This window comes from Adiantum capillus-veneris, chromosome 20 (assembly GCF_014529385.1).
Source record: "Adiantum capillus-veneris isolate H3 chromosome 20, ASM1452938v2, whole genome shotgun sequence".
In the NCBI taxonomy this organism is placed as follows: Eukaryota; Viridiplantae; Streptophyta; class Polypodiopsida; order Polypodiales; family Pteridaceae; genus Adiantum; species Adiantum capillus-veneris.
The window spans coordinates 91,833,174-91,860,696 of record NC_140950.1 but is presented as its reverse complement, the minus strand read 5'-3'; the positions used below and the strand labels follow the sequence as shown (position 1 = coordinate 91,860,696).

The 27,523-nt window shown below is 39.8% G+C and overlaps 1 protein-coding gene across 1 annotated transcript; it reads left to right on the top strand.

The window, feature by feature from the left end:
* The first annotated feature begins 9,912 nt into the window (after positions 1-9,912).
* LOC147432882 (uncharacterized) lies at positions 9,913-11,832 on the top strand. The gene has a single exon (XM_086491674.1). It carries the CDS (start codon positions 11,083-11,085, stop codon positions 11,599-11,601), a length of 519 nt encoding a protein of 172 aa, XP_086347800.1. The 5' UTR covers positions 9,913-11,082; the 3' UTR covers positions 11,602-11,832.
* The last annotated feature ends 15,691 nt before the right edge of the window (positions 11,833-27,523 follow it).

The following is a 27,523-nucleotide window of genomic DNA, read 5'->3' as shown; positions in this document are numbered from 1 at the left end:
TAATACAAACAAAAGATAATATTAATCCAAACTTTATTTATACACGTATTATTTGCTACCAAGGTTGGTAGTCTTTAGGTACAAGGATTGTAATGTCTCTATATTTTGAGTTTAGTGACTACAAAAGGATAGGCTAAAGGATCAAAATAATAAGTTTCCTTTGACCCTTGAAAGCTACGAGATACACATATGGGTCGAATCCTACCACCATGGATAACTTTTGTAACTTGGTTATAGACCCATTGAGTCTGAGATATCTTTTCTCCTCCCAAGGTAATGGTAGCATCCAGATTCTTAGTACCAGAGAAAAGATAAACTTCGATGACTTTTAACTCCTCTGCCCAACGAAGTTTCTTGAGGTTGGTATCCATGCAGCATATCTTGTCAGCATCGATGGTATAGATTCCTCCAGATGGACTCCAGTTGATGCCCCATCTTCTATGCACCCTTGGAATAGGTGGTGCAAACACCCTATCCAAAATCATCATCACCCTTTTTCGAAACTGATAATTTGGTGATTGGCATGCATTTTCAAACATGATGGTGAACACCTAGAATTTCTGGTAGGCTGAATGAACATTTTCCTGTACCAGGAAAGTTCAGTCTTCAATACCATATAAAAACTCAAAACAATTTTTCTAGGTTCTTCTATTATTTCAAACATTCGCATCCTTCAATATCCAAACATCAATCTAAAAATCTCCCCAAGCTTTAACCTAGGCTCTGATACCAGTGTGAGGTCCCTACCCCTTCTCCAGAGGAGCGGAGTACCTTTGATAGGTCTCCAATCCTGAGAAATAAAAACCAACGGACATTGCCTTAGCTACTACGTAGCCACGGGCATGAACCGTTAGTGAAGGATTGGTCCTATCTCGCTATGGCGGAGCGTGACCACCATAACCCTATCTAAAAACTATCTATAATCAATTATACCTAAAAGTATAAATCTTAGAGTGACCAACGTCTGCGCTTTTTTCTCCATGTTTCAGAAGCACAGCCGCCAAGGTTTGTCTCTTTTAAGATTTGTGACTAATAAAAAAAAATTCTAGCGTTGGAAAGTTACCCAACTCATCGGGTCCACCCGTCCATAGAATGATACCGTCGGGATATCATTCTCCCACTTTCCACACCACACTCACCCTTCTTTTGTTATTTAATTACTAGCTCCGATTGGTCCGAGTAGTGTGAGGTCCCTGCCCCTTGTCGAGAGGAGCGGAGTACCTTTGATAGGTCTCCAATCCTGAGAAAGAAAAACCAACGGACATTGCCTTAGCTACTACGTAGCCACGGGCATGAACCGTTAGTGAAGGATTGGTCCTATCTCGCTATGGCGGAGCGTGACCACCATAACCCTATCTAAAAACTATCTATAATCAATTATACCTAAAAGTATAAATCTTAGAGTGAACAACCTATGCGCTTTTTTCCCCATGTTTCAGAAGCACATCCGCCAAGGTTTGTCTCTTTTAAGATTTATGACTAATAAAAAAAAATTTCTAGCATTGGAAAGTTACCCGACTCATCGGGTCCACCCGTCCATAGAATGATACCGTCGGGGTATCATTCTCCCACTTTCCACACCACACTCACCCTTCTTTTGTTATTCTATTACTACCACACTATTAAAACATACATGTTCCTTTATTTTATTTATGATACTAGTTCGTTAAAACAGATCTTCAAATAGTATTACAAACAATAGTCAAACAAGAAGTCGTCCAATTTTAAACCACTAACCCTTGGATTAAGTTCACTCAAGAATCTCTATTGGCGCTATTATGTCCGATCGGTATATACATTATTTATAAAAACCCTTGTCCTCATGAGCGTCCCATACAACTCGACAAGTACTCGTTGTGCTTATCTGAACGTACTCCCATCACAGCAACAACGGTGCCAATCTGGGCGTCATCCTCACGCCACGGCAAAACAAAACTGCGGTATCTAGTTGGGCTAATCTGGGTGTACTCTCACCACAGCATCAGCGGTGTCATCCTGGGCGTCATCTCACGCCTCGGCAACTACCACATAATACTAGCGCTAATAGGTAGAGATACTTGAGAAAAACCATACCGAAGGTTTTGGACAAACATTCTTTCCTATAGCAACCAGTTTAACGAGACAATCTTTCTTAGTTGTCAAACATATGACGAGTTTCTTGGGGTTAAGCCCCGTGGTTTCGGTCCGTGTTTTCTTTTCATAAGGTAAATAATATATTCCTATGGTCTCGCATATGCAATGATGCATAACTTGAAACTGCAATACTAACATGTACCATAGCTCCGATTGGTCCGATTGGTGGAGACATAGCATGTTTCGCAGGAGTTCCACCATTACTTGTACCGGCTTCATGATCATTAGCGCCTTGTGTTCGAGCACGCTTTGGAGCCATTTTTTTGTACTACACCTATATTATACACTTAGAACTTTAAATTGGTCAATTTCCCTAGTAATCTCCTTGTTTCCAAAGAGAGTTTGTAATTTGAACCCTCGCCAACTCGGATTCATACTTAGTGTTGTTGTTCTACATCTAATTTCTATACATCAAATATTTGTTACTCTTAATTAATCAAAAATTAAGTGTGTAAATTACGAGTGAAAGTTTAGGAATGCATTACTTTTATGCATGACATTTTTAATCCAATTCTAACTTCAATTCTATACTTCAACTAAATCAATGCTTAGTATTATTCAAAATTCTATTTAACCTAATTGACAATAACATTGGTGAATGAGAATTTCATCATGTATAATAAGAATATGATGAGTTCTCTTATGTATTAACTTTCAATTAACGATATATAAGTTAATAGTGAAGATGTACTAACTAGAGAAAGTAGGTATACTTAGAGAGATTAAGAGTAAGAGAAAACATACCCACACATCTTTTTTAAAGTTAATTGAATCTTACTATCCATTAGAAAGATTAGAGTAAAAGAGAACACACACACATACTTTTTTAAAGCTAATTGAATCTCACCAATCTATTAGAGAGATTAGAGTAAAAGATAACACACACACACACACATATCCTTCTTAAAGTTAATTGAATCTTACTAATCTATTAGAAGATTAGAGTAATAGATAGCACACACACACACACATAACTAATTGAATCTTACTAATCTATTAGAAGATTAGAGTAATAGATAGCGCACACGCACACATAACTATTTGAATCTTACTAATCTATTAGAGAGATTAGAGTAATAGATAGCACACATACACACATATCCTTCTTAAAACTGATTGAATGCTCAATTAATACACCTTATTAGTCCACTAGAGTTTTTGCTCTCTAAGTGGTTTGTGGACGCCTTCTCTCTAAGAGAAGTGGCAGCACTTCGTGAGCACTATAGAGGCAATCTCTATGTCTAAAGTGTGAGCATGGATGCTCTATTTATAGCAGAAAAGAAAACGTCCAACTTTTTTTTTCCAAAAAATAAATAAATAAATAAAATTTTTATTTTTTTAATTTTTTAAATTTATTTTTTCTCCCCCAAAAATCATACCCGCGTTTTTGGTACCCATGTGGTACCCATGAGCTTGACCACTTTGTCATTATCATCAAAAGATAAGGCCACAGAGGCCCCCCCTCATTAAAATTAGTCAAGAGTAGCCTCTCCTTTTTCATGTGACAGTGTGTCCCACTTTGTCTCCTCCTATGTGAGTCCATGTGCCTTCATTTGTCATCCCTGTGTATTCTTTTGTCTTTATGATTATTTTATTTATTTCCTTAATGATAATTTACTTTACATTTTTAAGTTAAACTTTATAATATTATATTAACTTTACAGTAGTAAAAGAAAATTCTACAATAAGTATATAAGTCTTGCAATAAGTTAGTTAGTGATTCATATAGCTAAACATGTCAGAATTTTGTAGCGTAAATTTTAATTTCTAGGTTTTCTCAACCTACGATTCATAATTTGAACTCGAATATCTTAAATAAAGAGTGATGGTTCAAAAAACTACAAATGCGTAATAGAACTTGTGTGCAATTTGAAAGTAGAGACCTTACATTCAAGGATGACATATGTATGTATGTCTTCTAAAGGCTTCACCTGAAACTTTACCTGCTCTTCATGATTTTGGATGCTAAGGATAGCAACCATTTCTTCTTGACTTGTAGCCTTACCTATGAGTTCTCTATTATCTCGCTTGCCCTGAATAATCTCTAGAATGCTCTGGATGTTGTCGGAAACCATATTGCAATTTGCTTCTTTATCCAGTAGAGCACTACATCTGACACTTGCTCCTTTTGTACTACTAATAACTATAGCTATTCTCATTGATGGTTCTATTGAAGATCTTTGTCCTGCTTTTGTCATGGTCTCATCTTGATCTAGCTGTGTCTCTATGGAGGGTGGCTTGAGACTTTGTGTTCCACTCTATCTCTCATCAGCTGGTTTAGCTGGCAATGACTAGATCTTTGGACTTCCTATTGCTTCCTGATTTTTTTCCTTGTTCTTCTTAACTTTTGGCCTTGATGGAATTCTTTGCTCAATAGCTATCGTGGTTGCTCTTTGATCTGTTTGATCTGCACTTGCTATTGACTGATTTGCTTCAAGATCTTCTGAATTTCTAATTGATGGAGATAAATCATCTTCAATAAGATTTGCTTTGGCATCGGTCTCCATTTTAAATGTGCTTGAGGACTTTGTGCTATCGTTCGTAGGTGACCAGTCTTGGTCTTCATTCTTGGTTGTCTCTGAAGACTGCATTTTGTTTGAATTCTGTATCTCTAGCATCTTTTGGGCCATTAGCATTGTCATTATGATGTCATGTGGCATATCTTTTGCTGTGATCACGTGAAATTGAGCTATGATGATCTATGAACTTACTTCAATGGTGATGGAGATGATTCCCCAGCATTCTGCTTGTTTGTCTCCAGATATGCTCACAAATTCAAAAGCATCTTCCAACTATGGTTGGCCACATCTTTTCAAAACGCAAAAGGACATGAGGTTCTTGTCTAACTGAAAATCTAGATTTACTTCTCTTGACAGCTTTTCTTCGTTCTCACCAACAATGTTGCACTTGATTGTCTCAAGATTTGTGTCTGAATTGACTTCTTTTGATGTGGCAACATCCTTTGGTTGATCTTTATCTGCATTCTCTTTGGTTTGACCACCTGCTTCAATCGACGTTGGCTCCATTGGCTATAATATTGTAATTTTTGTTTGCAACTGATGAGCATTGTCCACCTACATCTGAGTAACCCGTGATCTTAATAGATCCACTGTACTTTCTGGCACCTTCTGTCTCTTCGGAGGAGATTTCTGTGGTGACCTTTGTGTAGCTTTTAAACTTTAGCTTCTATTAACTTTGACTTTTCTGTTACCTATTCTGGCAACTTGAGGCTTTGCATCATCTTCAGATTGTCTCTCACTTCAGTCGGGACATCCATATGGGTTTGTACAAGATCCTGATCTTGCTGATATTCGTTACCATGTGCATCTTGATATGCATATGTGAGCTTCGTCACATGTAACTGTTTGAACACTATGGGATTTGTTGGCTTTTGACTTTGATTTGTGGAGATCAGCTGAAAAATCTGTCCTTGATGATCTTCATATGAGCATTTGTCTGAAAACTCCGATGGAATTTGGATCAATTGCAAACTTCCAATAACCATATGATCTTTCAATGGTTTCTTCCTTGAAGGGGTCTATTGGTTAAAAGCTCGAGGTCTTCTAATTGGTGTAGCATTTTTTGGTACATAAGCTGAGCTTGATGGATTTGCAGCTCCCCCCTTCATAGGGTGATCACTATAGCCTGCTTCATTGTAAGAGCTCAAAATTGTTTGGCTCTGATTTAGTCTCACCTTCGGGGACTATGAAGGTACACTTTGGATAGCATTGTTGACATTTGGCATCTATAAACCTTCTACATAGTTTCCTATGTATCTCCTTGAAACATGACAAATTATTCCCCAAGTCAAGCTATAGATAGCATTATCTTTGCCCTGATATTGTCTATCTCATGGGTCTCCTATGAGATGAGATTTTGTGGTTTCAGGACCCAAGGCATCATAGATGCTAGACTCTCGTCTATATCTACGACTGTTTTGGTCAAAGTCTCGTTGGCTTTACAACATCGAAGCTTGATTTCCGATGGAGGAGATTTTACCTCGGAACAAATTTCTGGGTTCACTCGGGTAATATCCTTCAACTCTAGAGAGGATGGGCTATAATAGATTCTTTCCTTTGAAATGAACCATCCTTTCTGATCTATCACTGTACGACTTCTATGAGCTAGTATGTGAGCTGTTCAAACACTCGTTGATCCTTTTTGTATAGTTTTCCTTTTCGGTCTACATAGTGTGCATATGAATTATATGTACCATACAAAGCTAACATCATTCTGTTTGATGTGTCTCTTAGACTCGTGAATGATTGCACAATTGTGGCAGTGGATGAAAAATCTTTTGCAAATCTAACGGTCTTTTCAACCTTCGGTGATATTTGGATACCTTTACCAAATTTATGAAAAAATTTATTGTTCAAAGAATTAATTTTAAGCTTTTTAGGTGCCTCTGTATCTTTTATGCTGATTTTGAACTTGCAGCGTTTTTACTGGTGCTTCTAATGGTAATGCAGAATCATCCGATTGTATTTAAAGTGACGAGTTAAATGCACTTACATCGAGATTTGCATCTTCAGTTTGCTTTGTGCCTTGCTTGGCAGTTGATGTGTCCATCTTCAGAAAAATGTCCACCTTCAGTTTGCTTTGTGCCTTGCTTGGAAGTTGATGTATCCATCTTCAGAAAAATATCCACCTTTTCGTCCATAATCTGAGCAGTATGCCAGACTGATGGTATTTCATTTGGTTCTATCATGTCAAGCTCTAGTTGAGAAGCTTTTGTTTCTATGCTTGTCAAGTTGTCGGCATTTTCTTTTAAAACACTAGGCATCAAGCTTTAGACTTTAGACTGCTTTGTCTTGACCTTTGTACTGTCTTTGGCTTAGTTCTCCAACTAGATTGGCTTCTATTGGTTGATATGTTGGATCTTGCAATTTCGGTTCTCGATTATAGATATGATCACTGTAATCCATGTACAATGACCCTGATTGCATATGCACCAACTGTATGTTTGGCTGGCTTGTGCAGATTTCTAGATAACCACTTTGATCAACTTTTTGCACTTCTATATGCATCTTTGAGCTTGCAATATCTGGCTCCACTGAGTCTGTGAACATCAAGGAGTCCTCTAAATCTTGCTTTACTCTGATCAATAGGATCTTGGCTCTTGTGCTGCTTTTGCTGCCCATCAAGTATCTATGACCTTCTGTATCTGTGTACAAAAATTTATCCCCATTGTAGCCATATAGCTGTAAAAGCTACTCTGTTGCACTTGTGCATGCGTTGCACACTGCTACTAGCTTGCTCTGTTGTACTTGAACTCTCAGCTCGATTTGAGTCCATGTTGGTTGGTTCTATAAAAACTATCTCCTAGCAGATCTTGATGCGGATTAGCAGAATTTCTTCTGCTCAGTTTTGATAAAACTGCTTGTGTCAAAAAGCTCTTTTGTAGTTGACTGCTCTCGAGACACACAAGAGTTGATTAACTCTAGTTAGAAAGTTTCAAAATTGATTTAGGCGTTGAATAGCCTAATCTGCAATTCACTGTGGTTTGTGCCCCTGTTCATCCAATTAGAAGCTAATTTACAGCGCAATTACTTGCACTTGCTTATTTCTAGTGTGCAATTTTTTTGAATTTTGACTGACGCTCCACTGTTTCGAGTTGACCGTTCTCACTTTTTTCGGTTGTTCTTTTGCTGATCTGGCTTGCTTTGCACGGTGTGTGATTTTCCTAGCTTTTCTTTTTTTCGACTTGTTCTCTTTTGCACGGTTTGCTACTCTTCTAGTAGCAACGCTGAGTGAGAGCGTTGATGGCGGGTTGTCAGTGCATGGCAGCGAGAGGGCAGCGCCGAAAGGTAGAGAGGCCCACAAGTAGCGTTGGAGATAGAGAGGGAGTGTGACAGGGTGATAACGTGGCAGGCGTGCAGGTAGGTCGGCATTGCGCAGCAGAGCGTCAGGGGTGTGTGTGTGTTGACCTCGAGTGCCTGGGCTGCAGAACTGGGCCCAGACCCATGTGGACACACAGAGAGAGAGAGAGAGAGAGAGAGAGAGAGAGAGAGAGAGAGAGAGAGAGAGAGAGAGAGAGCAGGGACAACGCGTTTAGGGGGTATACGAGGGGGAGAGAGAGAGTGGGTGAGTAAGGAGAGAGAGGGAGTTAGAGAGAGAAAAAGGGAGTGATGTTAATAATCGCCTATGAGGGAATTAGAGAGAGAGTGAGAGAGGGAGGTGAGAGAGAGTAAGAGGGAGCGTTCATTATTGCGATTCTAGAGGGAGAGAGTGAGAGGGGAAGTTAGAGAGAGAGTGAGTGTGGGGTGGGAGGTGTTCAAGTGCCACGGAACGAGAGCGGTCGGTAGAAGATCATTTTAGTGTCGTAGGAAACTTTCCCAAGAGACCGTAAAGATCTATCCAACACACGGAAGTTTATTCGCCACAAGGCACGGGCGGGAGCATAAAATTATTTTTCCTATTATTTGATTTTCAGGCGTCCAAAAATGCCAAAATTAGGTCAAAGATCACTTGAAATGTTAAAATTCACCCAAAATCCAAAAAATTACCAGAAAAAACCAAAAAAAATCCAAATATTTCTAGAAATCTTAGAAAATCATCGACATTCACAATCAAACACTTTTGACAAGCACAAGAACACCAAAAATAGTAGTTTTTACCAAAAATGCCAAATTCGACAAAATTATCGACTCGATCCTCGGAAATAGTAGAACGCTCAAAATTTGGTAAATGAAAGCTCAAATGCTCTTGAAATCAAGCCATTAGCACACATTCAAAACAACTCGTGAAGATCGCAAGATATCAAATTTTTATGGAATTAAGTAAAAATTAATGAAAAAATTTGTAAAAATTATCCAAAAAATACCCAAATTTTTTCTAAAAATTCCACACATAGGGGATAGCGCAGCCAAATAAAATCACAAAAATCACATCAATTCAATTGCCAATTAATTTGATCAATAAAAATCCAAAGTAGACAATTGAATTGGAAAAATTAGTGGCGACAAAATTCGGTTAAAATTTGATGCATTTGTAGTGTGTAAATCCTTGTTTTGTGCTAAAAAATGCAGCAATCAACCATTACACACATCAATAATTGAATTTATCATGCACTTTTTAGTGACACACACACTAATAATTGACAGTTTTTGCCAATCTTTAGGTGCGCCCACAAAAGGGTAAATTTTGTCGAAATTGCAATGTGATTTTACTGAGCACAACAGAAATCAATCATCACAATTGAAAAATCACTAAGCACACATTGATTTTCAGTGCACAAACAAGGGCAAAATAGTGCACACCTAAACTTAGGTATACACACACTCAATTAGAATGCACACACACTTGATTTTAGTGCACACACACTTGCAATTGACCATTCAAGCATGCAATTAGATCAATTAGGCACACAATTAGCAATGTATAATCATCAATCAACAATTAAACTTGTCAAATTCATATGCCATCAAATCTTAAAAATTTTGGCATTAGAACTGCATGAAAATGAACAATCGAAAAAATTTGAAAGTATCATAGCATCAGCATTGCATTGCAATAACATAGCATCAACATTACATTGCATCATGGTGGGATCTCTACACAATTCTACACATCTTTAGATTCTAGGGAGGTTGAGAATACCACCTTGATTACCTTTCCAATGAAGATCGATTGACGGTTGAATGCTCCAATCCTTCGTAGCAAATTAGTAAGTTGGCAAAAATTAGTGAAATTAACAAGGGGTTAGTGTAAAATCAGAGTGTGTAAACACACTTGGCAAGATACTGTGACACATTAGGGAATTATGAACACATTGATTCATACACACACATCCAAAATCCATAAAAACATAAACATACAAGTGAAACTAGTAGTGAAATTAGTGAGAAAACACATCCAATTATGCCACAATTACACTAGTGTAGACCATCGTCCCTAACAACGACGCCAAATGTTAGGGGTCCCCATTGTTACATAGCTCCAATGACCAACAACATTATCAATCCGGAGGGATGAGCTACCTAGCTAGGTCATGGAAACACTCACACAAATAGTGAGCTAATCATGGCAATACGAATGGTGACTCTATGAGATGAGCTTCTCGGCCTATGGAGGAGCTAAGCCACAATAATGGACAATCTTCACATCCACTTTCCTTCACCTCCAATCAACCCAATCACACACACTAACGATTGCAAAAAGCTGGGATGGGGGAAGTGAGATCACACACAGGACACAAACTAGATGCCTCTCTTTAAACCAGCAGATATCCAACACCCCAAGCCACATAGAATCACACACACACACACACACTTTTTGCAAACTTCCAATGAACAGGCTTGTCTACTAGCATTTCCGGATTTACACACTCACACAGGAGGCGACACACGCATCGACCACACACGAAACAACTCACTCAATCATTCTCTCCCTTCCTCACTGCACACAACCATACACAAAACCCAAAGCCAATGCTACCACGGGCGTATTAGGGCACGAGACGAAATAGCCAAGAAGAAATAAGTGGACTTAGACAGCACAAACATAACCCGACAATGATTGCTATCCTTGCTTCAAAACAACCTCCATACTAAATCTTTGAGGGACACTCTTGAATCTTTTTTTCAACAACCACTAAAGCCCTCGTTGGCTTCTTCTTGTCCAAAACTCCTCAATAGATTCCCTCTTCATGCATAGGCACCCCCTTACTCGTCTTTACTCATAAATGGTGGCTCCCTTCAAGCTTCTTGCAGCCCCGTTTCTTGCTCTTCAGCCCCGACTTGGCCCACCAACTCACCCCAAGGTGACCCACCTTGCTTGCCTTCGGCCTTTGCCAGCCCGCCTTCTCAGGTTTTTTCTGTGGTGCCACGGCAGCTCATTCACTTCACAGACGGAACCTTCCCTTTCTTGCAATCACCCCCCTCTTCCTTGCCTACATCCGATTGCCCTCAACACCTCTGCTGCTTACTTTGCGTGCGCCACCCTTGTCACATGACGACCCTCCTCTCCAATCTTGCATCCCGTGCAGCCCTCAACACCTCTGAAAGGCGGCCCTCTGCTGTTCCCGGCCCTCCCTTGGTGGTCTCTCCAATCCCCTGCATAGATCACTGGCCCCTGGCGGTTTTCCTTCAAGTGGCGGCTCTCCCCAAGCAGCGCCACCCTAACCTGCAGCTCCTTCCCCGACTGGATGCTGCCCTCCCCTCCTCTGTAGCGGCTACTATGTCTTCCCTTTCTCTATGGAGCCCCGACAGCCCCTTCTCTCCTAACTGCATCCTCCTCATGCGCCACCAAGTGGGCCCCTCACCTCCCTGCAATGGCGTCCACTTCCCCAGCAGCCCATGGCGGCCCTCCTTTTACGTGCCATGCAGCCCATCACTTTCTCCTCCTCAGGAGCTCCTCTCTTTTCTGCAAGTGACCGCTGCCCCTTGTTCATGCAAGCTGATGGCGCCCAGATGGCGTTACTTTCTCCTTCGGCCACTCCAGATGGCGACCATGCGACTTTCCTACTGAGTCCTGCCCTTGCTCGTTAGTTCATGCCCACCAAAATTTGAGAAAAAGCTTTTTTTTTACGTTAAAAAAAAACTCTCCAACTTGGCAAGCATTCCCATGCGAAGAAACCACTGTCATGTCGAGCTCGGCATTCCCTTGCCCCAATCAGAGGCTCGTGCATGGTCATGATTCAGTCCCTAGCAAAAGCCAACCACCGCAATGATTCTCGGCCAAGGATATTCCCGCCGAAAAATGGTGAACGTCATGGCCGTGTCGCTTCGAACTCGCTAGGATGCTCGACCCTCAATGTAATCATGGTAGATGGCCTCGTCCTAGCTTTAACATGAAATGGATCTGCAAAAATCTTCAAGTGAGAATTCAATGGTCGAACCATAGAGGAGCGGAAGACCATGTTCATGCATCTGCAAGCACTTTTGCACCCTCTCAAATTGTCTGGTGCCAGTTGTGTGAGATGTGTGTGCCTCCCTGGGCTCGGTGTGTGTGAGAGAGAAAGAGAGAATGGTGTGTGATGTGTGAAGGTTGCAAATGGGCAAGATTGGTGTGGTGTGCTATCAATCAATTGTGCGAGGCATGCATGTGTTTGTATGCATGTTGGCGGTGATTTGTAGGTGCAGGTGTTGAGTTTTGAAGGTGATCTCTAGTGGATTGGGGTGCAGTGAGTATCTTGGGCTATAGAAAGGTGATTGTTTTTGTGCCGGGTGTGTTCCCCTTTCCATCTTCTAGTGCCCCCACTGAGAAGTATCTGATTGCTCCTATTCTAAGGTGCAGTCATGGTTTTGAAGCTGATGAAGTATATATTTTTGAAGAGCAAGTGTTGTTGAAGATGGATTGGATGGGTTTTCCTATTTTCATTGGGGTGGAAGATGCAAAAACCTGGCTGCAGGATTATGGATTATTTGTGCTAGAAAGCAGACTCAATAGAGAAGAAGGCATGTGTTATGAGACTGGGCACCCTCTTGTTGCATGTGATTAACTACAATTGGGATAGCTGGCTTAATGGTTAATTATGTGTTGTCTATTTGAATTTTATTAACAGTGAGTGTTGATGGTTTGTAGATTGGAACTTTGGAAGTTGACGAGGAGGCGCCGGCAAATAATAATTCTTTGTCATTTTATCCTAGCACAGTAGTTTAGAATTTCTCACTATGGCTCCTTTGTAAATAGGACAATGGGAACCTACCCTAAGAGGGTCATGCAATAACTAGTGTGTACCACTCATAAATAAAGTGAAACTAAAGTGTAAAAGAGGGGCCTCCAATTTTGGCACCAATAATTAAAACAATATCATATACCAACTCCACAAGAGAGGTGCCGTGGAGTTTGGGGCTATGATTTTCGGCCTTTCCTGTGTAGATGCTCTCATTTTCCATATCCCATCTCTTAAGCTATTCTATGTTCTCTGAGTACTACTTAATCAGGTCTACATCTCCTCTTCCATGCTCTTACACCCTCTTACAACTTGTCTCTGTCAATTCTATGCTTTTAGTGTGTGTGTGTGTGTGTGTGTGTGTGTGTGTGTGTGTGTGTGTGTGTGTGTGTGTGTGCGTGTGTAATAGTCTAGGTGTGTGTGCTTGGAAATTGGGGAAAGAGGTTGACAGGTTGATGGTGATCTTTGTGAGCAAGTGTTGAATTGTTTTGAGAAACCAGTCTCCCTTGGATTCCCCATCAGTTGTATCAAAGCCTCGGGTTCGAGTTAATCAGCACGGGAATTCAAATTTTTGCAAGATTTTCAAATTAGCAACATCGAATTTGCAAACCATGGATTAATCGATTAATGATTTCCACTTATCGATGATCAAAATTCTGTATGACAAGTTTTAAAATTCAATCCATTGGCTAACTCTTGTAGATTGTGAAGGCAAAATAGTGAGAGTTGAAGACGCAAGATATTTTGGTTTGGGCATTGAATTTGAAAAGAATAACTGGCAATGTATCGGAATTAGTTAGCAATTCTTGCTTATTGTGCACCATTTAATTTCACTCAATGGCTAAATTTTCTTGGGTTACGGACAAGGCAACAAGAGAAGAGGGGGATTTTGAAGAAGTCATTGATAGTGATGATGTTGAAATGGTAGATGGAAGTGACCTTCCAATATGGCTTAAAGATGACGACATCCTCCCTAACTTCTGGCATAAAATCTCTCGAAATGGACAGAAATCGACGAAAGGGCTTGCAAAAAGCCTACTAGGTTTCACAACCAGGTAAATTAATTTAAATTTATTACCTCTTTGTGTGTTCTCTTGAATTGTTTTTTTTCCTTCATTTTGGAGCCCAATTTGCACTCGGCTCCCTTGCTAATCGGATGGTACTTCTATCCATAATTTTACACAAGTTTTTTCAGATGATGACTTTGTAAACTAACAACAAAAATTATTGAGATTCATGGTAATATTCATTTTTTGTTATCACGTATGGAAATTCTTTGTGACATTTGTAGTTAATCATTAACGATTGCATGCTACATATTTTACAATCTTGATGCTACTAATCATGGCACAAAGGCCACTTTTAGTTCTAATGTTGACAGACCACAAATACAATCACTTGTAAATACAAAACTCTCTCGAGAATTGTGAGCTTCAAACTCCATTTACAATGGTTTATATTCTTTTCAAAAAGCTGAATCCCAAGTCATTAAGTTGCTAAAATGACATCATTACTTTATTTACTACTAGTATGCTAACTCTATTTCTATAGAGAAACATATTTGTATAACAAAATACACCAATTTATTCATAATAGCATTTACTTATTTGATAGAAAAGTGAAGTTTCACAAGTTGCTATGGTATTGCATATCTTGTAGCTTTGGGCTTACTACCCCTAGCAGGTACTAAATTCTTGGTAAATTTTTGTATGGTTGTAATGCAGAATATGATGGGCCTGAGGACTCTTAAGATCTTGTGAATTCTCCGTGTCCTCAGCTCATTCTTGGATACTCACTATATTTTGGATCATGGTGTTTATTTCAACAAGAAGCCTAACCTTGTAATGTGTTTCAATACCTAATTTCTCTTCTCCTAAGCATAGTCACAATGCATTCCACATAAGCTTTTAGAATATTTTGAGGACCCCTACCTACACTTGTAGTTTAGAGACAACCACAACACGCACTTGCATGGTTTATAACCGCTATCTACTGACCTTTAAAGGCCACCCTTGAGAGGATGCCAAATGGATGCCTGAAATTTTTTTTGCAACTTCCCAAACCTTATCCACACTTTCCATTACTCACAGTCCAGTTGATTCTTTAGTGAGAAACTGAGGGTAGTTGCTATCCCTGGTGGTGGCAGGGATGTTACGAGACTGGGCACCCTCCTGTTGCATGCGGTTAACTACAGGATAGTTGGCTTAATGGTTAATTATGTGCTCTTTATTTTAATTTTACGAAAAATGAGTGCATGATGGTTTGTCGATTGGAACCTTTGGAAGTTGACAAGGAGGCACTAGCAAATAATAATTCTCTGTCATTTTATCCTAGCACAATATTTTAGAAATTTTCACTATGGCTCCTTTGTAAATAGGACAGTTGGAACCTACCCTAAGAGGGTCCTACAATAACTAGTGTGTACCACTCATAACTATAACTAAAGTGGAACTAAAGTGTAAAAGAGGGGCCTCCAATTTTTGGCACCAATAATAAATCAAATATTAAATACTAACTCCACAAGAGAGGTGCCGTGGAGTTTGGGGCTATGATTTTAGGCCTTTCTTGTGTAGATTCTCTCAATTTTCCATATCCCATCTCTTAAGCTATTATGTGTTCTCTTTGTACTCCTTAATCAAGTCTACATCTCCTCTTCCATGCTCTTACATCCTCTTACAAATTGTGTCTGTCAATTCTATGCTTTTAGTGTGTGTGTGTGTGTGTGTGTGTGTGTGTGTGTGTCATGGTATAGGTGTGTGTGCACGCTTGGAAATTGGGGAAAGAGGTTGACAGTTTGATGGTGATGTTTTTCAACAAGTGTTGAATTGTTTTAAGAAACTGGTCTCCCCTGGATTCCCCATTGGTGGGTTTGAGTACTTCCATTCCTGGGAGAAGATAATTGTAGGATGAAGAGCAAGCGGGTTGGATGACTTTGGAGACGGATTTTCGACGACAATATATTTCCGATGTGTAGGTGCATGAGGAGTTGCAGATAAATTTGAAGAGGTACAAGTGGAGTGAATCCTAGATCTTGAGACAGAAGAAGAGGTGGAAACAGAGGATAGTAGTTCTATGGATGTCAATATGACATGGGAAACCAATTCTTCCCACTGAAGGTATGAGGAGTTTGATCTTCTGCATGTAGGTAAAGATGTGAAAGATGTGTTGGAGGAGCATGAGAAAGTGCAAACTGATTTGAGATACAAAGTCCAAGTGGAGGAATCCAAGCCTACAAAAGTGGACATGTAGATAAAGATGTTATGCAGTGCCATGTTGATCGTTGTGATTGTTAAAGTTGCTATGGAGTGTGCCACAGTGGTGCAACTGGAACAAAGTTTTGTTGTGAAAGATGATACACACTTGGCTTTGGAAGGAGACCAGTGCAGTGCAATAGAGGATGATTCTCTATCTCTTTTGGCCAAGAATGAAGTGGAAAATCAGGTACATGAAGTTGACAAAGCATAGGAGCTAGACTATCTTGAAGAGTTGATCAATGAATAAGGGCTTGACGATGTCGGCATTGAGTTTGAAGTGGAGGTGAGGGAGAGCATGGAGTCAATGATGGAACCAATATAGTAGGTATTCTCTATAGAAGGTGCAGGAGATTCCTAGGTTTTGTCCAAGCTTTCAAAAGAGGTATGTGAGTCATGGTTGAAAGATATGCTCGTAAGTGTAGGAATGCAATTTGTTACCCAACAGATACGGGGTTCCTTTGAGAGGATCTCCACTTTACATGGTTGGAAGGGGGGGTTAGATGCATTTGTTGGATGAAATGATGTGCTAGTAGAGCTAGGTATGTTGATGAGACAAGTTGCTGCTCAAAGACGTGCAAAGGTGCTATGGTTTTTTTGTGTGCATGGATGGATACGTGCTTGGGTGAAGCACAATTGGAGATTGATGCAAATGGGTGGAAGACAGCAAAGCCAGATTTTTGATCCAAGCAGATAGATTATGCAGTGGGTAGGGAAATCCACTTGGGTTTTGACAGTAGCATGCAGGAGTAGGGCCATGTACATTAGGAAGATAATGGGGTCTAAGAGGGCCTCTTTATTTGGCAGTTTAAGGAAGCCAAACCTTTAGTATTAAGTAAGTAATCAAAGGACAACTTTTGAATTCAAACAGACAAAACAACTAGTTTATTTGAATTCAAAATTTCCCCCCAAAATGAAATTTAAGATCTAGCGGCTAAAACCATATCATGTAGCATATCTATGGAAAGAGCTCGATGTAGATTTTGGATCTATGATATCCACCCAAATTGGAGATCAAATGTAGGAGTTACGGAAGGCCAAAAAGCATAAAATTATCCATCTCCTTTTTGGGGGGCAATGTGCATCCTTTGACCACTCTTACACATCTCTTACACACCCACCATTCTTGCACACATGGCATACACCTATTTGTCAAAATGTTCATCACCTCCATAAGCTCATGGAAAATAAAGAGGCCCTCCTAGACCCCATCCTCCTCCTAATGATATATGGTAGTGGTTTTTGGTTTGCTAATAGTGTTTTCCAGTTTTTACAGTTGGTAGAAGAATAAAGCAGTTTTGTGGTTGAACATGAATGTTCAACAAGGAGGTTGGGCAATGATGGTGCAACCAAAGTGTGTCAACCCTTATGTGTATGTTGATAAATGCATGGCATAGTGCTAGAGCAGATGGGAAGAGCCTGGGCAGAGAGGTGACAACAAAGATCTATGCTTTATGTGGTATTTTCGGCCAAAAGGGTTCTAGAATGGGCATGATAGGGTGGTAGGTGAAATATTTCCATTGGTTTGGATATGTAGAGGTTGAGGTGCTGAGATATCAGGTCCAAATGACTCATCAAATGGAGCCATGGTGTGCAAGATATGGCAGTTTGAAGTTGGAGTGCATTGCAGATCTGAGACGGAGAAGGCAGATGGAGATAGGTAGTCAGAGCTAGTTTCATCATAGGGATATCAAGAGCTCATCATGTGGTTTCAAATATTCATTTGGAGTCCTGGTTGCTGAGATATTGTTAGTCAAAGCTTCATCGGGGGCTAATTTTGAGCCAGTTGGGTCGCCTTGGTCAATGTGCCATCTGAGGTGTTTGAAGCCTCACTACGGTTTACATGGGACGTATGTGGTATACCAAGGCCACAAGAAGTGACGGCGTGTCAAATGGGATCTAGATGGTCAAGATACAAGCAAATGGAAGATCAAGGATACGCTTGAAGATCTCCATGAGCATCTATATCATGTAATCCTTGTTTGCTTGTCCTTTGGATGGGGCAAGCCTTGGATAATTCATCCAGGTAGGATGTTTCTGATGGCTTCCCCAACTTGTGACTCTAGACATTGGACAAGAAATAGGATCCTTGCGGATCTTTGATGGAGCTTGAGTGTACAAGATTGTGTACCTTGGATGCCTCTTTAACCAAGTCTTTCTCCATAGGCGATGCAGTTCTGATGCATCTTCATTCTGATCCTTGAGCAATCTTTCCTTCACTTTGAGAACTTTGTACTTGATGGATAAGGTAGGGATTGTTGATGCCAAGTGGCAGTGATTTTCTATGAAGTGAGTTGGGCCACATTAGCAAAATGCAATATTCGGCCTTCCCACTCCATTGGCTCTTGCAATCTCTTAGACTATCTGAGCCTTGACCTCTTTTTTTACTTTTGCAATGAAATTGTTGAGGGGCCCTTCAGGCACTGGATCCACTATCTCGTCTTCAGGGACAAATGTAGAAGCCTCTGCTGGGTCTATACTTTGGAGGAATTGGAGGGCTTCCATTTCCATTGTTGGTTCACTGGTGCCTTCTTCTATGAGAATTTCTTTATCTTTTTGTGCTTTGGCAGCTTCCAATTTTGCTTGCAGCTTTGCTATGTTCTTCTAATATTCCTCTTCTTTGTTCATGAAATTGAGGGGAAAACTTCCTTCTTTGCATCCGTTCCAGCTTCAACTCTGTCTCTAGGTCTTTGCACTATTTCTCCATAGCTTGATATGCTAAATCAGAGCCTTGAAGTGTGAGCACTATCGAGTTTGATTATAGCTTTGTTAATAGCTCATTTTGCTCCTTGAGTCTAGCTTTTGTTTGTGTCACTTGTAGGTTGGTGACATCCAACTACATTTGTAGCCATTGACCATAGGCATTTGTATCTAAGATTGGCCATGAGATTTCTTGTTGCTTGCTCAAAAATGGGAACCAAGCATAGTAGTGTGGCGCAAATCTATGGCTTTAAATAGAAACAGGGAGAAACAATAAGAGATTGGGTGAGTCGAATGAGACAATACATTGATAGATGAATGAGTGTTATTATAAGTCCAAATATGATGGAAATGTCCAGTATGTCCCAATGAGATCACAAGGACAACCTATGTGTTGATATCCACCAAATGTGACACCAATGGAGAGACAACCCATGAATTTGGAAAGACCACAACCTGTATTAGGTCGGAAACCACCACTACCAGGGAATGGTATAGTACTAGTCAAGTACATTTTGCTCAAGGGGTAGATGGATGAACATGCTCTAGTACCCGTTACACCATACCCTAACATGAGTTCTATATCAATGCTCAAATTGTGTGTGAAAGTCAGTTATACGTTTAGATCTCAAAACTTGTATGAAGCTTGGTAAGTGGTCATACAAATCCCCTGTTCCATTGTATTTTTTGACCCAATTTTGGAAATATGCTAAGGCTAACTCTACGACTGTGTTCCGCACGTGTTCTCTTGAATGGTGTTTCTCCCATTAGGCCTTCAAACTAGCTGTTTGGTAGGTGTGACTCATGTGGACCTCTTTTTGTCCTAGTGTCACTCATTCTTTCCCTATGGAAGGTGGTTTCTGTATCCCTACCTTTGTTCCGTCATAGAGGTGACTCCCTCTGTCTATGCTTCCTCTCTTATTTACCATTCTATCATAGGCTCTGTCATTTGGCCCCACGTTTTGTTCAATTTTTGTTATTGTTCCCATAATGAGAGTCTACGATTGAATGTCCCTAGTATTTGGTATGTTCAATATCCTTTGGAGCCATCATAAGAAAATTGTTGTTATAACAATACCTTAAGAGGTGGACATGAAGTCTTGCTAAACCCTTCTCCTTGATCCTTGAAACTATACACAATTTTCAAGGGTGTCAACTACCTTGTCTGGGCATGAAGAGTCCAAATCAAGTCCATGACATTGTTGGCTTCCCAGCAATAGACTCCAAGCCTTGGGTTGTCAGTGGGTATGTGCTTTAGAGGTTTAGTATCTATCAAATTGTATCCTTCTAACTTCAACACAGGTGGTCCTTCGTTCAAAGCCTTGTTTGGAATTAGAGTCTCAACTTCCAATCCCCATTTGTCTACAGAATCAAGATCTTGTATCTTGAGGGATTGCACCCCATTTTGCTCCATGTAAAAGGTGTCTTGTTTGTTTGCCCTAACCTCCTCTTCAAATTTGACAGTATAGTCATCTACGCTTACGATAGATTCCTTGTTAGGATCCAAATAAATCTAGGCTTTGTACTTGTTGGTTTTAAAGAAGGTAAGAATATGCTTGAATTTGAGTGAGGTCCTAGTTACTAATTGCATAAGAAAAGAAGACATCTCGGAGCTTGAGTCAAAGTAAGGGTCTTCAACTTCTTCCACTATGGTTTCTAAAGGTCTCCCTTGGTTTACACTTTCTTCTATGGACACTTGGCTCTCAGTTTCATTGTATGATAGCCTTGATTTGCAAAAAAATGACCTGACCTTAAGTACATAAAGACTTGAGTTCTCACTGGAAAGGAATACCTGGTTTCCTATACCATGACTAACCCTTTTTAGATTCAATCCTCTCAATTTGGCAATTGGCAAGGTTCCCCTCCAATTTCCTGGTTGATCAAAGTGTATAAGTCAGTTAGAGAATCACATCAACATACATGAACTTATGATGCCAATACATTGCTCAATCTTGTCAAAAAGTCAACCTTATCAATTTGCCAAGTTCAACTTCAATACTCAACTTAAAGCAGCAAATAATATCCAATTGACTCCAAATTGACTCCAATTGACTCTAACATTTTTCAGGCTACCTTTATGGGGATTCAACTAGCACTAGTGACCAAAAATGTGAAAAACATTCTCTTTGGCTAGTAGGAGGTATTAATTGCGATTAATAGCTCGTTGATCATAAAATCAAAATTTTCCATTTTGGTTGGTTCCGTTGGGTTAAGTGTATGCCCGAACGAGCTCTGTGTCTATTTTCAATAGCTTTGGACAAATTTTGCACAATTTTGCACAAAAAATTCTAAGAAGTGAATGCTTTAGAATGGAAGCTATTAATCGTGATTAATAGCTCTTAGGTCAAAATCATAATTTTCTCTAATTCTTGTCCTAGATTTTCACTGCTTAACCAAGTCAATTGTCAAGTATCATGGAGTTTGATTCACTTTCACTTCTTGGGGTAAGTTTTCCATCTATTTCTAGGCTTCAATGGAATTTTGTTCCAATTGACAACTTATAGATCCAAATGGTCTCACACTTGAATCAGTGTCCCTTTAGCCTATGTTCTAGCCTATGGAATGGTCACAGTGTGAAAACCTTGTATTTCCACGTCACGGGTTATTGATTGTGATTTTAATAGCCTTTTGACCAATTTTACACTTTTTCCAACTTTTTGTGACACATAATTCAAAAACATAGTATTATAAAGTTTGTCTCAAGGTTTTCCCAATTTGGATTCAAATTGAAACTCTAACCTATTAATTTTTGTTGAAGAAGCAAAAATGTTGTCAATATGGAATTTGATACACAATGGAATTCCACTCCTTGACATTCCTTGCAAGAAAGGTTGGTGGAACTGAAGCCAATTTGTGGGGTCTTGGCTATTAATTGTAAATAATAGCTTTTGGCCTACAGATGGACTTTTCTAAACTTTTATCACCACTCACGTTGCAAGCAAATCATTTCAGTGACCGCACATCAAGAAGAGCCCCAAAAAAAAAAGGCGAGGTTTGAAAGGGAAAAAGAAACCTACGAAAGAAGCCACCAAGCTGCAGGTGAGGACCCTAGAAAGTGGGTACCAAAAGAGCTAAAGGGGCCGAGAACAAAGAACCCTACACAAAAAGAAGCAAAAGAACCAAAGGATTTTTTGGAAAGAATGTATCAGGAAGCGGAAGCATTAAAACTAAAAGAAGCCCAAGAAGCTGAGAGAAAAGCTAGAGAAGACGCATGCGAGCAACAAAAACAAGCTGAAGTGACACAACAAGGTGACTCCTAGCACGAACAAAGTGAGATGTCTCCCAGACCATCGTCACCTGCTACGGAACAACATGAACACCCCATGCCAAGCCCTCCACCATCACCAATAGTTAGATCCAATGAGGGTGAGAAAACTAAAGAAAAAGATCCTATATAGAAAGAAGTAGCAGAATCTGTACAACAAGCTGCAACTACTTCCGAGCAAGCTAAAGCAAAAGAACCAGAACCACAAAGAGAAGAAAGTCCTAAACCAAAGGGCGCAACAAGTTTTGAGCAACCAAAAGCACAAGAAACAGAGGAAACCCCGTCTACCATCACCCAGAAGGAAACGATTGAAGTAACCACACAACCACAAAGAGAGGTAGGAGCCCCACCACAACCAGTAACTCCCACAATCCCATCCAAGGAGCCACACAAAGAGACTATTGAATGATCTTGGCAGCTCATAGACCTTGAAGACTGGCAAACTAATGATGAAGTAATTCTCCAAGTAAACGAATATGCAAAGCAGATATAGGAGATGACAAAGTAAATGCAATCAGCAGGATTTATCTGCAGTGCTAAGGCTAGAGAGTTGGAAATGGTGATAGACGCTCTTTAACGAGAGCTAGAGGACAGATTAAATGTCATCACCGATCTGCAAAAACAAGTCCAAGAGTTGAAAGTTGAAGCTGAACAACACCAGCTAGCCAGAGAAAAGTAGCAAAAGGAAATGGAAGAGCTAGGTGAACTTCTCATGAAGTTAACAGATGCCTGCAAGACCAAAAACAAACAACTAATAGAAGTTACCAATGAACTCTTAACTACAACTCTGTCAATTCAAAAGACCAAGTACAGTTAGACATAGCAAACACTTCATTTCAATACTCAGAGTAGAGGATCAATGATCAGGCAACCTTCTTGCAGCACAGATAAGAGAAAATCCCGCAGTTGCCTCGAACAAAGGTACAGACGAAGTGTATAAAGCACTGGAGAAAAAGAATAAAGATCTTGATCTAGAGCTAAATCTAGAGCAGTCACAACACGGAGACATTGCATTAATGCGGGTACAAAGAGAAGAAGAGCTTCTCAAGGAGATAGTAGACCTGAAGAGAGTTAACCAACTAGTGCAAGATGGACAGCAAGAGACTCAGGTAGAAGCAAGTACATGCGCAAAACCCCACATTGATATTCCCTCAGTCTCTTTCATTGAGATAGAAACACAGCCCGACAAAAGGGCTAAGTGGAGAAGAAGAATTTCAAGTACCAATAACAGATGCCAATCAAGTGCCAATGGTCCAACTGTCAAAAGCTGAAGAAGATGCACTTAAGGAGAAGGTTGCTCAGGAGATGGATGAACAGTGGAAATCAACGATGGATTGGGAGTTGAGAATTCTTCATTCTATCAATGTTACTCAACTCACTGCCAACCAAATCAATGCACAATGGCATCAGCAAGCAATCACTCCCATATCCCTTGATCAAGGTTGGGCTGCTACAGATCAAGGAACGACTATATAAAGGCATGCAAACAAAAGACAAAGATGAAGTCCATCCCAAGTGGAGAAAGAGCTGGCTTAACAAGAATCCTAGATACTTGATTCTGTTCACAAGAGCACCCGCGGCACTTCAAAAAGACCCAACCTTTTGTCCTGTACCAAGAGTAAGGAAGTGGCAAGCACACAAGGCAATGACAAAGAAGCGGCCTACATGGCTGAATTATCCAAGATTTCCAGCTCCAGAGAAGGGAACATCGATAGAGGAAAACATGGTGAAAACCCTTACGGGCGCCATGGTATTCTTCAAAAGTCTCCCTGATCTCTCATGTGCTATGCTCTACAAAATTTGCCGAATGCTGCTCACATGCATTGAAGCCTTTCATGAGCCAGAGCAAGCAGGAGCACCGTGGATGTCCTTCCTCGAGGGCAATAAGGGTTTATGAATTGGCATTTGAGGAAGCGTTCTACACAGGGTTCTTCACTTGGCAAACGAAGATTTTTTGGTCAGTAATCAGCAACCTGACTTCCAGATTCGTAGGCTACTCGGACATTGAGCTAAAGAACAGAGTCACTATGAAATTTTTGCAAGTTTCAAACAAAGAAAGAAAGATCAGATATAAAAATTCTTTACATGCACTTAAGGACCGCCTCACCAGCCGTCAACCCAAAGATTATTTTAGCCCATAAAGTTGTGTCAAGGGATGACACAAGCGAGGAGGGGGGAATGTTAGCAACAAGATAACTCGGATACCATTTTTTGGAGCTCTCATTGTAAAAAAACTTATTATTTTGATGAATCGGGAATATTGTAACTCCTATTTTCTAGATAAATTTTGTAATTGATGAGTTGGGGCTACAAGCTTCCAAATTGTATCAACCTGTCTTTAGTTAGAGCTCCTAGATTATTAGTTTTTACCACCATAAATCCTTGGATAAGGTATAAAAGACAATTTTCGTAAGTTATTTTTCAAGTTTTTGGATAATAAAATACACAGCGTGAGCTAACGTGCTCACTTCTCTCCTTCTCGCGCTTCCTAATCCCTTCCTGATTGTCACCTTGCAGTTGCATATGTCGCGTTGCAACCACATGTAAGAGCTTTATGCACATTGACGTAAGCATTTCACAGTATTTCGTAGCTTTTGGCGTCGCCACCCGCGGCCTAGTTTCATCATAAGTAAGAATTTACACTTCAAAATTAAAAACTAAGCATAGGCGGGGTATTGGGGCATCATTGCTAAGCATTTAAATGCATTCGAGGTTGAAAACGACTAGGTCAAAAATCCATTGTTGTTAATAATCATGATTTTTGCACTTGACTTAAAGTGGAATTTGAGACCATAAGCGTGTGTGCTTAGGTCTTATAAACATGTCCTAGAAGTTTCGTTACATTTGGATGTCATTTGATGCTGTAACGGATGTGATTTGTTTACCAATGAGCGATTAGATTTTGCTGATTTCATTCACTTGAGTGTAGCTTGAGTTAGATGCGAGTTGTTTGTTGTTTTCCAAGAGATTGACAACCTCTTGTAGCCTCTATGCACTAGTTGAGTCAGCTTCATCCCATGGATTGACAGTTTAATCGTGGTTCTCGCTACATCTGCAATAAGATAGGAGTGAGGTTGTACACCCATCCCGCAAGGGGAAAACCCAATACCTAAATCAAGCACACATTACCATAGTAGGACTTCACTTTACGGAAGACCAAACTATGCAACGGATCCTGAGACTTGAAGAATTTTGGCCAACCATGAGGAATGATATTCACTCATTTGTGAAAACTGTCTTTAATGCCAAAAAACAAACACCCACACCTCATGTGACGCTATTTCAAATCTCACTCGTTCTTAATTGGAGTACCTATATAGTTAGTTACTTACTTACTTATCAAGCATAACATTTTTGGAGGATATGAGTAAACGCCGCCAAAGATCTATTGAAACTGAAGCAAGAGAGTATGCCCTTATTAGAAAACAATTGTATCGAGAAGAAAGGATCAACATTTGCATCTTTGTGCAAATGAAGATGAATATATACCCACTCTAGAACAAGCACATGTTGGATTAGCTAGAGATCACTTTTCTAGTGAAACCACCGCTAGAGCAATTTTAATGGTGGCAGGCATATGGTGGCCAAAACTTTTTGCAAACGCCAAAGAATATGTTCAAAGATGTGATGCATGCCAACAAGAAAAAATGCCAAGAAGGGTAGATAGCATGCCATAAAGACCAATGATGGAACCAATACAACCACATGCTTATAAAACGAAAGCTCAATATATCATTCTAGCTATGGACTATTTGACCAAGTGGACAGAGGCTAATGCAACCAGGAAGAATGATGCTAGAACCACAGCCGCATTCTTGTATGAGAATGTATTCACAAGATATGGACTTCCAATAGAAATTGTCAGTGGTAGGGGAACTCATTTCCTCAATGAGGTAATTCAGTATCTTCTGAATGAATTTATGGTCATCCATAACAAATCTTCTCCATATCATCCACATGTGAATGGACAAGTCGAGCACAAGAATAAAGTTCTTAGCTCGGTATTGGCTAGAGTGGTTAGTTCAGGAGGAACTGATTGGGAAATGAATCTACATGTTGCTCAATGGGCTTATAGAGTTTCATTCAAGACAGCTTTAAATGCTATGCTACACCCTTTAACCTTGTTTATGGTCTTGATGCCACACTACCGATGGAATTTCTATTGCCACCACTCAGGGTAGCTAAAGATCTTGAGTGGACATGACATAAATCAGAGAGGCTTGGAAATTTAGAAAAGCTTAATGAACAAAGGCTAACAACTGTAGCTCATATCTATGCACAAAAATGGAATCAAAAACAATTTTGTAATTCACATCTAATCACAAAAATATTCAAAAAAGGGGACCTAGTTTTAGTTTATTCCCTTAAGCAACACATTCCCTAATTCAAGAAGAAGGGAAATGGACCATTTGTCATTGAAGATGTATCTACAAGTGGACATTAGGCAAAATTTGGACTCACAAAGGGGCCCTTTAAGGAGTTTGACTTTACCTCTCTCTACCAAAACGGGCACATGGATAAATTTTTGCAGACAAACTCCAAAGTTGGCGGAGGTTTGACAGTTAGAATATCCTCTTCAAGCTCTATCTACTGATATATAGCACGCCATGAAATTCTTCATATTTTAGAAGATTCTTTTTTTTATTCACCTATGATGTGACAACTCTGTCGGAATCTAAGTGAATCAAAAAAAGAATCTTCTACAATATGAGGAATCTTATGGCGTGCTATATATCAGTAGATAGAGCTTGAAGAGGAGATTCTAATTGTCAAACCTCCTCCAACTTTGGAGTTTGTTTGCAAAAATTTATCCACACACCCGTTTTGGTAGAGAGAGGTAAAGTCAAACTCCTTAAAGGGCCCCTTTGTGAGTCCAAATTTTGCCTAATGGTAGTTAAGTTGTCCACTGCAGATGGTGAACCAATGGCTAACTGGATTAGTGGATTCCTTTTAAGGAAGTACCATTGTTCACTAACTAATGATTTGCTAGAAAAAATGCATGCAGCAAGGCTGAGAAAGATTAAATGATAGCAGGTTGTTGACGAAGCTCAAGAGGAATCTCGATTTTGAGTACTCAAGAGGAAAGCTGCTTTCAAAAATCAACAAACACCTATTCCCATCAACACTTTGCAACCATATAAAAGACAATGGGAATCACAAAATGATGCAGTATCAACTGATGATGAATGGTTGGATAGAATTGACCTCCGCATCATACTCGGGAGGTTCACCATTTAGTACCTCCTATTTAATGTGTGTTCACGGGGTATTAAAAAAACCCCTCTTTTAACATGTTTGAATGAATAACATGGCCCCTTATTTAAGATTTTTTTCCAAAATTGACTATAAAAACCCCTTCTTTTAATGTATCTCTGTTAAATTGCCTATTTTTTTTGCATTTTAAAACGATCCTTTCAAACTCACGTTATACATTAATATGATTACATAGTGCACCCCCCCAAGGCATCGTAGTACAATTGAAAAATCATGTACAAATGCATTAGTAGATACCGGTGCTCGAATGAATGCATCAATTATTCCACTTACAAGAAAGTTACA